Genomic DNA, 13,707 nt, shown 5'->3' on the forward strand with positions numbered 1-13,707 from the left:
AAAGAGTTTTGGTTTGACCAATTTCATCAAAAAAAACTTGGAAGTCAAGTTTCCCCGGCGTTTATTTTAAACTACTCGGCTCCTGTTAAACGTTCGAGAAAATCAATTGGAAACAGACATCCCATAAGACAGTCGCCATAATCTTGCTTTATGACAAGGTTTACAAACATATCGTAGGCTGTTTATAACAAGTTCTACACTGTAAGTTTGTCTCGCAATAGACGTATCTCACCGTTGTTTTGTCACCAATTACGATTCGATCTAGTAATGACTCCCCATGTTCATATAAGTGGAAGATGTTCCTATTCGCTTAACTTATACGAAATCGTGAGTAATTTTGACAGACTAGATTTTTCTAACAATTTTGTAACCAAATCGTGGACGCAAGATTGGTTATTTTTAAACTTCATTTCTGTATGGAACTTCCATGGATAACTTTGTTTGCGTGAACTTCACAGACTTCTCGATAAATGTTCAGGTACCTTTGCTTGCTTACTTGGCCGAAAGTCTCATCTACCTCAGAATGTGGAAGTTTCGCATAGGAGTAACCAACTTTTCTGATTAAAAATACGCGACCTCAGTTGATTTCACACAGACTATTTCTGATTACATTTGGGATATACTACGCGTTCCTTCATGTCGTGTTTCATAAGATAATTTAAATTTTAATGTCGAAAAAAAAAACAGGTAGTTTAGAAACGCTCCCGACGTGATGACGACTGAGATCGGCAAACTCCAAAATCGCATGAAAATGGTTTGCAGATTTAAAGCAAAACAGTAAAAATTTTTTCGGTAAATAGCCACACTCGTATCTCGTTTTGAATCTACATTTAAATCTAAAAAATTGCGCTTAGCCTAATATCAACAAATCTCTCCCAAGTAAACCTTCCGCATTGTCATCTGAAACAAAATTGTACCTCGCCACAAACGTATTACGAGAACTTATTTACCAATATTTTAATATCTTGGAAAAAAGATGGTTTGGTGTGAACAATTTTTTGATTCGTTCATCATTTACGGTATAAATCAGTCTGCAATTTTTAAAATTATCATGTATAATTTATATTATCATAAAATTAAATCGAATAAAATATTTAACAGGCAATAATAAATCATGATTCTATTTTTAAAGTTCAATTGACCGCCGCTCCAATTTTTTTGTTACACGAGAGAAGGACGACCATATTCAAATATTTATCTGTAACCCATTAAACAATGACATCATTCGATCATTAGTTTTAATGAATGTCCATCAAGCTACTTGATAATATGAAGTTAACAATGGATTGACGTCACACGTCAAGTACACCCACAAATTTATTAAAAAAAATTATTTAAAAAATATAGGAACTATATTACATAAACTCGTATTCAAAAACAATCCAATTGTAATATTTAATATCTGTTATTATTCTAATTTGTACATAAATTTGATATGAAGAAACGTTGGTTTGATTTAAATAAGGGGATTGTATATGATTAGTTACCAAATTTTTATATTTATGACAAATAAGATGTTTTACATAACATAATTCAATATTTTGTGGTTCTTAAGTCTTAAAATGAGGAAAGTGGGTGGATTAAAATGCCATTTTTTGTTTTCTGAGATAGAGACCTGGTTCAATTAATCTTTTTGCTAAAAAAGCACCTCAGTTCGTTTGTAGCGCCTACAAAACATGATCCTTTGTCCGAATATATGCACTTAGGAAAGTGCTTGTCCACAAATCTTCGTAAAGTGAATATAAATGAATCGATAGTCGTATCGGTAACTAATTCGAAGTGGATAGCTTTGGTAGTGAAACATACAATTGAACAAACATGTTATTTTACTAATTTTTCATCTCAACCCTTTTCGTCTTTAATGTATAACGGACCTGTATAGTCTACACCTAACACTTCAAAAATCCCTCCATAGCTGATAAACCCATTATAGGAGTTGAAGGCATTAAATCTAAAGCATTTTGCGCATTTGTGCAAAACCGACCTGACCCAGGTTACGGCCTTGTTACGGTCAATATTATGGTCAATACCTTTCTCTGATTGACGATAATAAATGTTCAGGATCAGCATTTGATAATCGAATGTGATCACTCTCAAATATAAGTTTAGTCAGTTTACTTTTTGAACACAAGACGACGGAATACTTCTTGTCAAACGCGAAATTATAGTTTGATTCATCAAAAACAATTTCAATTTTTTCGCAGATCACAAGATTTTATTCTTGTAATGTTTTGGGTCTACTTTGTGGTGGTTATTTCAAAAGTCAAACCTTAATACCTACAGAATTTAGGGTAGTTCATCCCGGCCACATAGGGCTGCCAGAAGTGGCTTTTCAGCATCTGTAGGTAATAAGGTTTAACTGTGAAAAGTTTCATGACTTTTGAAATGACCACCTAAAATTGGTCACTGGCTTCGCCTCTATTGATGTAGAACCCGAATTATGTTATGACTTAGTGTTATTAAGGGATTATGTACTTAGAAAATATTTTGAGGTTAATTCTGTTCTAACTTTTATCTCAGTATCAATACGGTGAGAAAACTCATAATTTGGTGAAGACTGTGTGGCGATCATGTGTACTCACATTAACAAATACTTACTTCAGGCAAACATTTCTCCTAAAAAATTCCCTCAATAAAACGATAATCGATCTACACCTGACTGACTGATACCTGATCCAGTAAAATTCCAAATAGCACACAATTAAATTAATCCTCCCCGATATACCTGTGAAAATTATACTTTGTGAAAAACCAAAAACCTAGTTTATTCTTTCGATGCATATATTTTTGTATATGTGGTTTAGTAGATGTATTGTAGTAAATTTAAGGCACAAGGTAGCACAATAAACTTTGTTTATTGTGCTACCTCTTCACTACCCGCGGTAAAACAGACTAGCCCCCATAATTGTATCTCTTATACCATGAATTCATATAGTCCAAATAAGAACCCATTCTATTTCATTGCTCTATAATATTGAACTCTAATTAACGATAATGGACTACGTAAATCGGAATAATTATTTTCAAGTCATTAAATATTAATTTGAAAATTCAAAGAAATGATCATTAACCGATTTCGTGTTCTTAAATACAATTTTTATTTGTTTATAATTGTCCACATACTTTATAATAATCTACACCCTCTAATTACAGATTTATAAATATAAATTTACTGCCAGTTCCATAATGCCGTCCTAATCGGTACTTCAACAAAAGGTTCCTCCCTTAACTTATTTGTAACAGTCTCTTAACGTGATATCAGTCGGTTCACTTTTCGGTTCATTTGGATGAATGATCACTCAGTGAATGTTCTCTTTTTTTTCATTCCACGCTCACAAGACACACACAAAATGACAAAAAAATGAACTTTATTCGCTCATTTCCTCGAATATGTCGTCAAACAAACTCGACTGAACGTTTTCTTCGTGTTTATACGTTTCATTTTTCGTTCATTCGGAGTGCGAGTGATTGATGCCGAATGCCGAAATCCAACATCCCTGGATTAGTTCACTAATGAATTCATTTCATCATTTCATTTAAAGCCTAGACGTTTCATACTTAATGAAAGATGCTGAATGAAAGACAGAAATGAATAAAAAGTGAACAGTCCGATATCACCTTTAAGTAAAGGATCCTCTAAGACTTTAAAAGAAGGTTGATAAGCGTGTCTGTATTTCTAAAGTTTCTGTCAGCTACTAAGGACAATACTCTTTTCTTTTCCGACATGTGTCACTAGAAAAAGAAACAAAATGAAACGTAGAAGTGAGAGACATTTGGATATACGTCAGGCAAATCGAGCCACTGCTTCACATAGGCTCCGCACTATTCGTTCCACTTGCGACACCTACAAAATCTCCCAACAGTTATCAACATACATACATAAAAATCGTAAAGTCAGTAGTTGTATATCAGGTTGAATACGACCAGCCCTAAAATTACATAGTACAATAATATTAATTGTGAGAATCATATTTGGTGTTCTACCTATTCAATAATGCCGTAAATGTGGGCTTAGATATTCGAAAACGTTCGAAAAAATCCAAACACTGTTACTGAAATGTATTGCTTGTAATCACGAAATTTAACACGTATACCTTAGTAATAATTCTATTGTTTGAAAACCAACAGAAAAAGTATTCAGATATCTACGCACAAAGTCATTTTGATCAAAAAATTAATTTATCCAAGTCTCGCAAGTTTCCGGTCTAATAAAGAAAACCATTTTCCATTCAAATATGCAATAATGTTCTCGTCTGATGAAATTCTCTATCCTGCAAGGCTGGGAAAAAAGTCGTTCAGACCAGATATGGATAGTCGATCAAAATAATCCTAAGAATATCTATCGCTAAAAGCGGAAAAACACTTTTCTGTCCGATGGAACTATCTTTCTCTTTTTCTTCACTGTTTTCTCGTTCTAATGGCGACTGTACACTCTCGTCTGTTCAGTTGCGGTTGTGAATGGACACATTAGAAGTAGCTTCCGCTATTAAGCAGACTTCACATAATTTGAATTTTTCGCAGATGTCGTTTTTCTTCAGTTCATAAACAGGGAATTTAGTCTGCTTCGATATCCCAACATATGCATCATGAAATTTTTTTTGTTTTATGAAATTCAAGAGGGAGAGTGTACAGCAATGCTCTCGGCTCTCTCGCGAGACATGCCGAGACTCGGCACGAAAAACCGAGATGAGAGCATGGCCTCGGAAATTTTCATAAGAAGATCCGTCGGTTATATTCTATTATAGTTGAAGAACTTGTTTTTTACGTTTTTTTTATGTCTCACAAATGAATCGAAGGGAGAAAAATACATAACTAAAAAATTCTCCTAATAAACCGGCAGGAGTTACTTCTTTTGTTCCATTTTCTGATAAATTTGATTTAAAATTTATCAACTACAGAGAGAAATATGAATTTAAAATGTCGATGTTGAATTTTTACTCAAAAATATAAATAATAACACATACACATGTAGCTATTATTTTGTCATTTGAACATATATTGATATGAACCCTAAATCTAGGCCGTATATTTTTCCACTATTTAAAACTGTATACCACCCTCATAAAACTAAGTCGCCATAGCTTTCCGTTCTCTTTCAAAAAAAACCTCTCTCCATCTTGCAAAAACGGAACCGTCTTAGTATCAATAAAAAATACGGTACTTGACATAGAATAAATTTTGATTTCCTCCTCCAATTAGATATACTACAGAATGATTAAGCGAGAAAAGGAGTGGTTCATCTTTGATTAGAAATTATCTACAAAGATTTTTATTGCCTGCTTGCAAAATTCAAAAAAACAAACAAGTACGCCAGTGCCGTATCTACCTGGTAATTAAATAATTATTGTGAAAAAAAATGTTTCAAATTTCGAATTATTTAAGCACTTTCCTTAAATCATAATTGACATAATAAAGTAACGAAAAAAACTATTTATCAACAATTATTGATCAATTAAACAACTTGTTATAAACAAATATTTTCAACAGCTATCTATGTATTAGTATAAACATTTTTGTGAACTAGTTGTTCAAACTTCAGAATTTTTTACACAACCTTGTCGCATGTTCAAATTGTCTTACGTGTTCTTCATCAATTGCTATATTGTCATTATACATTTCTTGCAATAATTGATGTTTCACTTGACATCCTCTGAAATTTCATTACAGTTCGTTGCTTTACTATTACACTTGATACTTTTCCGAAGAAACAAAACAACTCTCATACTATAAAGGCTATTCTGATTTGTTTACAGTGATGAGAGGCACTGCAATCGTATAGAAGGTTTCACGGTAACATCTATTGGTTACTGGAGTTCAACGCACGTGAAATGTAGTATCGTCAATCTCATTGTTTAATCAACTGTGAGGTAGGACCTTCAGCTCGGAAATTTCCTGCTCCTTAAAACTTTTTCTCATATTCAAATATTTTTTTCTTAACATTACAATTCAAATTTTCCATATGCTAAATTTTTTTAAACATCATATATTGATTTGATTTTAGAATAAGTGAAACATGTATTATAGATGTAATGGTTCATATGATGAAGTGAGTTGAGAATTCTGTTTAATAGGCCTTTTCCTATTTATGGGTTTTTAAAAAATTTTTATAAAAACTGACATAATTAGTTTCTTCGTTTTCTTTTGAAATGTAAAACTGATATTTGTAAGATTAACATTATCTTACATGACTATACATGATAGAATTACATGTTTATCCATGTGTTTCGAGAGTAACTAGACCACATCCAAAGTCTATCTTATTCTAAACTAAAACCATTCTTTACTGATATTAAGAAATTCATAGAAAATTTTCAGGTTAATTTTGATTATTCGTATCTAATGAAAACAATTTTACATTAATTTCACGTATGATTAATGGCGTAAAAATTGGATTTAGAGACCGCTTTCTTTCTGTCTTCTAGTAATGTGAATTTCGCCTTTAGTGAATTGAAACTAATTACTCCATTAACTTTTAAATTAATTGACAAAACTGAATATGTTAAGAAAATTTCTACTTATTTTTTTATGAAAGCCGCATAGTACAGTAAAAGTTGAATAATATAGTTTTTCTCCTTGTGTTAAACATCAAAAGAATCACAATTGTAACGGTGTTGATATAAGTAGAATTGTGGTGTCGATGTTTTTTTATCCAACTGCGAATTTACTCACATGGATCAGCTAGAATTAAATAAGTTGCCTTTTAGTCGTACAAATACAAAGTATGTACTAGTAAATTTGATAGAGATCTAATTAATATCTCAACAAATGTCTCGTATTGACCCGCTCAAACTTCCTTCTTCCAAATTTATCCAATAACATAACTACCTATAATACATATAAACAGCAAAGATCCTACAACTTCCTTTGCAGCATCCTGTATCTATCCACTCGTTTTCCTGGATAGCACTGTCTCAATTCTTTCCTTCGAGGTCCTTGAAGGCCTTCCTTTTTTTTATTCTGCAGTTGATACTACATCAATGTTTTCTTCGGCCACCTGTTCTTCTCCTTCCTCATCACATGTCGTTACTAGAGTAGTTGCTTAGTCTGTATCCTCTCTGAAATCGTGAATACTGCGACCTGGTTTTCGTCGTAAATCTTCATTTCGTATATGCTCTGTTCTGGATATCCTGCCGATAATACCCGTCCGAAATTAAGTTTTAAAGGCGTTCGTCTTCACGTATCCATCTAGAATTAGTATAACTCCAGTATCTACAAATGTGGTGGTTTATTATACCAATAAACGTAACCGTGGCCTAATCGGAAAGTACTGTCTTATCTATGAAATGGAGTATTGTGGTTTTAAAAACAAAAATTCCATTCTGCGTTATTGATTTACTAGTTACTTTCCAAGGATGAAACTTTCCTTATTAATGTGTTCATTTGTAAAAATACTTACTACTTATTTGAAAGGTGCTTATACCTTCTATTAAAGACAAAGAGAAATAATTCACAAACACAATCATTGATAGAAAAATCTATTTGCGATAATGAAAAAGTGAAAATATATACATAGTATAATATTTAGAAAAATGTATAATAGAATATTACAAATTAATTTCAAAGTAACGGTTATTAATTTATATTTAATCAAATCGAGAAAAGCTATAGATACCCACCCAATTAGGGCTCTTAGTAAACCGACTGGAATGTAGTGACTGATAATTGGTCTGCTTCTGTACAGTTATTGAGAGAATTATGGGAAAAAAATATTTAATTTTAATTGGCACTCAGTGAAAATGAAAAATGTGAATTACTACAAAGATTCCACGTCAATCCAAATAGACCCGTGGACTCTAATTTTGACTGGTATCTCGCGCACCAAAATGGGAAATTCTGTTATTTACGTATCGTCACAACATCACGTAAATAAATAAGATTTACTAGTGTACCGGGTATTATTATGTTCTATACTTCTCAAAAGGGTTGTGTGGACAAAAAAAGTTCAAACTATTCTTCCAAAAGAAGTTGATGTTAATAGCCAATTTTTACATTCTTTCCTTCACTTTCTTCGTTGTTTATTTGTGAACGAATTCACGTTTAGCATCACAATTTTGATTTGAATTTTGAGGTACTTAAATACATTGAATCCTTTCCAATCTTAAAATACCCACTTAAAATGGATGTATTTTTTCGTCCTAATATTTTTATTAAGACGCCCACAGTATTTGATTAATATAACTAGTATTATTTTCATATAAACAAGAAATTTTTTACAAAAATATATACTTTTAAGGCCTGATTTTTAGCATAATATATTTAAGAATAATTTTACTTTGAGGGTGATGTAATTCATGTATCTAACAAATTGAGAGACAAGAATGTTTAAAAATTATTTTTTTGTGTTATTCACACTATGCTTGATGACACCATATAAATATAATGATATTTACACTATGCTTTATATTAGTCCACAAAATAGTCACATAATCTTCTGGCAAGAATTTATAAAGTAAAAATAGATATTTTGATGAAACCTCATAAAAAGCGTGGACGTACTAATACATTAATTAGAGTGGTTTTGATCTACTATAACTTCTGAAGATGTCGTGAACACCCAGAAATTAGAAATATGTTATTTGTGCCCACTTTGAAAGAATTAATCGTGCAAATTATTTACATAAATACACTAAAGAAGTCAGTATCGGGAATGAAAAATCTATCATTATGTCCTTATAAACAAGGATCAGCAAAGAAATGTGAAAGAGTCATGCAATCATTATCATTTAAGAGCAAAATTGAAAACGGAAATCGTGAGACGAGGGAGAAGGAAATAGCTGAAAAATTGAAAGAATACACTGAAATAAAAATGGAAACATAGTAAGATCGAATAGTAAGTATATCAATAGACGAGATGAGGAATATATTTGAGGATATACTCGTAATACTAGAGGTTGTTATGAAAGTATGTCGCATTACCAGAACTGGTGGCAATTAAAAAGGAACGAGATGATGGAACAAAGACAAACAAACAGAACAAACTAGACTAAAGAAAAAAATGGAGAAAATATCTACGATATAAAACATAACGTAACAAATAACAAGGAACCGGGTGAGGAGAAATAATGACGAGAATTTTACGACTAAAGAAGGGGGAGAACTGAACCCGGCGCTATTCATAATAATGATGGATGATGTATTCGAAAAAGTGAAGACAAAAACGGAACAGATACAAATAGGATACGGAAACATAGAGATAGTTGGAATCTCTGAATGTGTTTTTGCCGACGATCAGTTTAGTTCGTTAAAATGAAGAAGGGTTCAAACATAATTCATTAATATGGAAACAAGCCTTAAAATTGAGAAACATGAATATTAATATGAAGAAGACAAAAATAATGGTAGTGGGAAAACAAGAAGAAGACCTCAAAGTTGAAATAGATGGAATACAATCGGAACAAGTGAGTTCCAAATATTATTATATTATTATGAGTTAAACATAAATTTTCTGCGAAGAAAAGATATTAAAAAAACATCCAAATGAACGCATGAAAATCAATATTTCGATCTGTCTTTATAGACGAACGCGAAAACTGGGTACTTACAAACTCAAAAGTAAAATTCAAGCAGCTGAAATGAAGTTCATACGCAGAGTCAAAGGTCTCACCAGAAAAGATCAAATAATAAACGAAACAATAAGAGGGTACTTGAATGTAGCAACTGTGATTAAAACATTTGAAAAACAACAGCTTAGATGGTTTGGACACCTTTGTAGAATGCAGAACAATAGACCGGAAAAAAGAATTTGGTAAGCTAGAGAAATAGAAAGGATAAAAAGGGGATGCCCAAATAAATCGTCGAAAAAAGCAATTGCCGCGATTGTAGGAGAAAAAAATTATGGGGAGAAGCTATGATAATAGTTAGAAGTAAAAAGGAGTGGCAACAATTTATACACCAGGAATAAAAAGACAAACACTTCTGACACCCACAAATGGTACACACGTATCTATGACGTAATTTTTTCCATATTCTGTGTTATGTCACATCTATGTATTATATTAGTTACTAACTCCAACAAATTTGAAGTATTGTTTATATCCTGTATTATGTATTACTAAAATGTCTTATTTGTTTCTAAATAGCTATACGATATACTCTGTTAAAAATATGTGTCGTTTCTTTGGATAAGTCTAACAATCATTTATTACAGATTCAAGCGATCACTTCAATTTCCTGTTTTAATTTTTTAAATACGAAAGTGATTTAAAAAGTTATTTGCACAAACTCATTCATCACAAAAAATATAAATATACAACTGTAAGAATTCCAAGATCTTTTAAAAGAGGTATCACTCCACAACTTGAACCTTTTAAAGGAATAACTGCATAAGGATGAGGAGTGATATTACGAATTCAAGCATTATTGTCTAAATAATCCTCTCTAAAATCGAGGTAGACGTATTTCATCACCAAAGTTATTGAAAAAATATAACATTTAATATAATATTTATACAAATATAGACAAAATCTGAATAATACATTAACATATTTTTTATTTTTTTAAATCTTATCATCTTATGAAATAATTTTAGAGACAAAAGAAACGAAAAAGTTGTCTGAAAATACGTTAAATCCCAATCGATCTCCGTCAAGAACCCCATCTCCTGCATCAGACTGTTCCCCCCGTTTAGGAAGAAGGGGCAGCAATTTCAGAAGAAGTAATAGTCCTTCTAGTCCTATATTAGGGTCTAGACGGGGCTCTACAACAGGTTATGAACAATATCAAAAGAGTTTATTAGAAGTACCGATTTGTGTAGATTATGGAGATCCTTCCAGTGATGATTTGAGTTCGGAATGGGATTCAGATGTGCCCGAACCAAAAAAAGAAATTCAGACGAAGGTACTTGCTTATTTTATTTTTTTTATAGTACTGTTCAAGTTTCCGAAATTAAATTATATTATCAGAAGATTAAATTTGGATATTTTTGAAGTCTTCTAATGTATCAGATGGATACGAATTGGAAATATTATTGAACTCTAAAAATATTTAGATTTACTTACGTAAAATGTGGCTTCTTACTGAGTAATACTTACTCATACTCTTCGGGATGTGTATTTGCACCGTACACTGCTAAAAATTTATTTGGTAATTCAAAACAAAACAATTTAGTAAATTTACTTAACAAAATAATTTAATTCAGTTTGAGAAAATCACAAAATATTTTATAAAATTTACTAAGCGGTAATAGAAAATTTGATTATTAATTTTACCATATAATTTTGTAATTTTATTCAGAGATTCTGAGTTTTAATTTACTATATAATTAACAAACTATCTTTCTCTGACAAGCTATTATGTTTTGAGTATTATGGTTTCGATTTATTTCCTCTAAATCTAAATATATTTCAAAATAACAGTCTTAAGTGTTCTAAGACTTGAGCATAAATGCAAACAGCGTGGCTAGCGCCATCTATTCAATGTTTTCATAATAACTCAAATCACAAAATTTTTCAATAAAACATTGTTATTGAAATACGATCCTAGTATACTCAAGTACAAACATCTGAGTGTACGTATTGTGAACACGACTCAGATGATGCCGAACATACGTTCTTCGTGTGTAACCACTGAAGGGATTTGACAGAAGATTGTCGGCAGTATAAACCCTGATAATATCGTCCAGATGATGCTGCACAAGGTAGCAACCTACATAGGAAGAATTCTTATGCAAGGTTGCCTGGTATGACGATATCAAAGAAACGTACCGAACGGAACAACATACATGAACAAATCGACAAACCAGAACTGATGTCACAGTTTCTAATTGGATGGAGATTGTAAGGAAAATTACTCAAATTGCTTTATAATTTGAATTTCTACGCACTATTAGTAGTTTTAGACATCATTTGTTTAGGAAAAATGGTAATTTCACAACCGATTAGCACAATGTACATCCTATTGAATTATTTTAAATGAGATCGGTGTACGACAAGGCCCAGTGACTAGTTGACTTTTCTTTCCAAGGCTTGACGCTCCAGGTAACAAATTAAATATTCAAATTTTATTGATAGAGACAATGTCGTTTGTGTTTTGCTGAATATATTTTTGCCATTTTCCAGATAGATGTCATCGTTTTAGAACTTCTGTGGTTTAGTGGCAAAATTTCGATGGGTCTTGTATTTCCAATTTTTCCCTCAAGAAGAATTTCAGTCATTTTTTAGCGATTCATTAAATATGTGTGAAGCTTGACCAACTCCAACATTTTGAATATCCTCCTAGCAAGCTGATTGATCAGCATCACTTCAGTCTGGTCTTTATAGTCCTTTGTGTCACTTAACAACGCTTGGACTATCATCGTTTGTATTTAATTTTCTCATATTTTATCCATATTTCATTTCGATACGATTGATTAAATTTGATGCAATGAACTCATGCATCCCTCAGACATCAATTGCCATCTGTGAAACGTACATCAAGGAGGCCCAATCGGGCTAACGGTTCTCGATATTTCGCCACTCACATAATCTTGTCAAATTCGGAAAACATAATTGATGAAGCTATTCTGAAAACACTATAGAAATCGAAAAACGAGAATCAAGGAATCGTGAGAAAATGACGAATGAATAAAACACAAAATTATAATGGATGTTAATGAAATAACAGGGCAATTCTTGAAAGCTCTTGTTCAGGGCAACAGCTGAACAAGGCAGCAATGAAAATATTGGTAAGGGCATGGTCTAGGTAAGTAGAAAAGCGACGTCAACAGTTGAGAAAGATAAGACGATTAGTGTGGAATAGAAATATTTGGGAAAGGGACATCTAATTGATATTTTCTTGAATAAAAAATCATCAAAAAATGGGTGGAGTTCTAATTTCACGCTTAAAAAACATAAGAATAAGGCAAGGAGAAAACCAAAAGTTATTGTATAATTCACTTTCAAAACAAATAGTTTTCACCTATAATTGTATAGGTAAATTTTCTCACTGTAAATAGAATCAAGGATGGTTGAATTGCTAAGTTGAAAATTACTATTTGCATTATATATTATGGTCTATAACATGGAACAATACGACAAAAATCTACATCTACTTTCTAATTTTGAATAGAAATTGGATATTTGAAATTGAAAAGGCAAGTCTTTTATTGCGAATTATTCACACAAAGTTTCTCCATTTTTTCTTATTCTCAGTAATATCATCCAAATTCTGATTATTGTTATATTTTAAGCCTTTAATAAAACGGTTATACCACTTCCTCATTGATACTTTCCTCTAATACAAATGCTTGTTTTAAGTTCTGTATTCGTTTTACTTATTCAATTCTCTTCAAGTCTTTCCCATCCATGATTTTTGAAATCCATATTAATATTACTCGTCATCCTCGCCTCGCCTTAATTTTATTGATATTCCTATTTGCTCGATCAAATTTATTTTGTCATACATTTGCTTGAAATCTACGAATATTGTGTTGTTAGCAAATGGTTAGTGAACAAAAAAAACTGGTCCGTCAGTGATCTATTAATTTTAAAGCCTATTCTCAATAGACTTTATTTGTCCTTTATTTTCTTTAACAGTTTATAAAAGGTGTCACCAGTCTTAAGGTATGTCTTATTATTCCAATTAGTTCATTTACTACTATTGTCTTCTCTATTTTTTTATTTGCGCCATGATTTTTGTTCGCTAATACGGTTTTTACTTTGATTTCAGTACCGACTTGTTTCGGATCTATTTCCGTTTCCCATCTATTTGCTTTCATACATCGTGTATATG

General features: G+C 31.8%; 2 protein-coding genes across 5 annotated transcripts in view; both read left to right on the forward strand.

Annotated features, from left to right (window-relative positions):
* LOC130450484 (uncharacterized) overlaps window positions 1-11,092 on the forward strand; it is a 35,650-nt gene extending 24,558 nt beyond the window's left edge. Inside the window, exon 3 of the mRNA XM_056788884.1 lies at window positions 10,529-11,092. Coding sequence (XP_056644862.1) covers window positions 10,529-10,935 — 407 coding nt within the window. The 3' untranslated portion in view covers window positions 10,936-11,092. The remainder of the gene's footprint in view (window positions 1-10,528) is intronic.
* Window positions 1-13,707, forward strand: part of LOC130450481 (uncharacterized) — a 247,827-nt gene that overhangs the window by 198,172 nt on the left and 35,948 nt on the right. The gene's annotated exons all lie outside the window — the stretch shown is intronic.

This window comes from Diorhabda sublineata, chromosome 11 (genome assembly GCF_026230105.1).
Source record: "Diorhabda sublineata isolate icDioSubl1.1 chromosome 11, icDioSubl1.1, whole genome shotgun sequence".
Classification (NCBI taxonomy): domain Eukaryota; kingdom Metazoa; phylum Arthropoda; class Insecta; order Coleoptera; family Chrysomelidae; genus Diorhabda; species Diorhabda sublineata.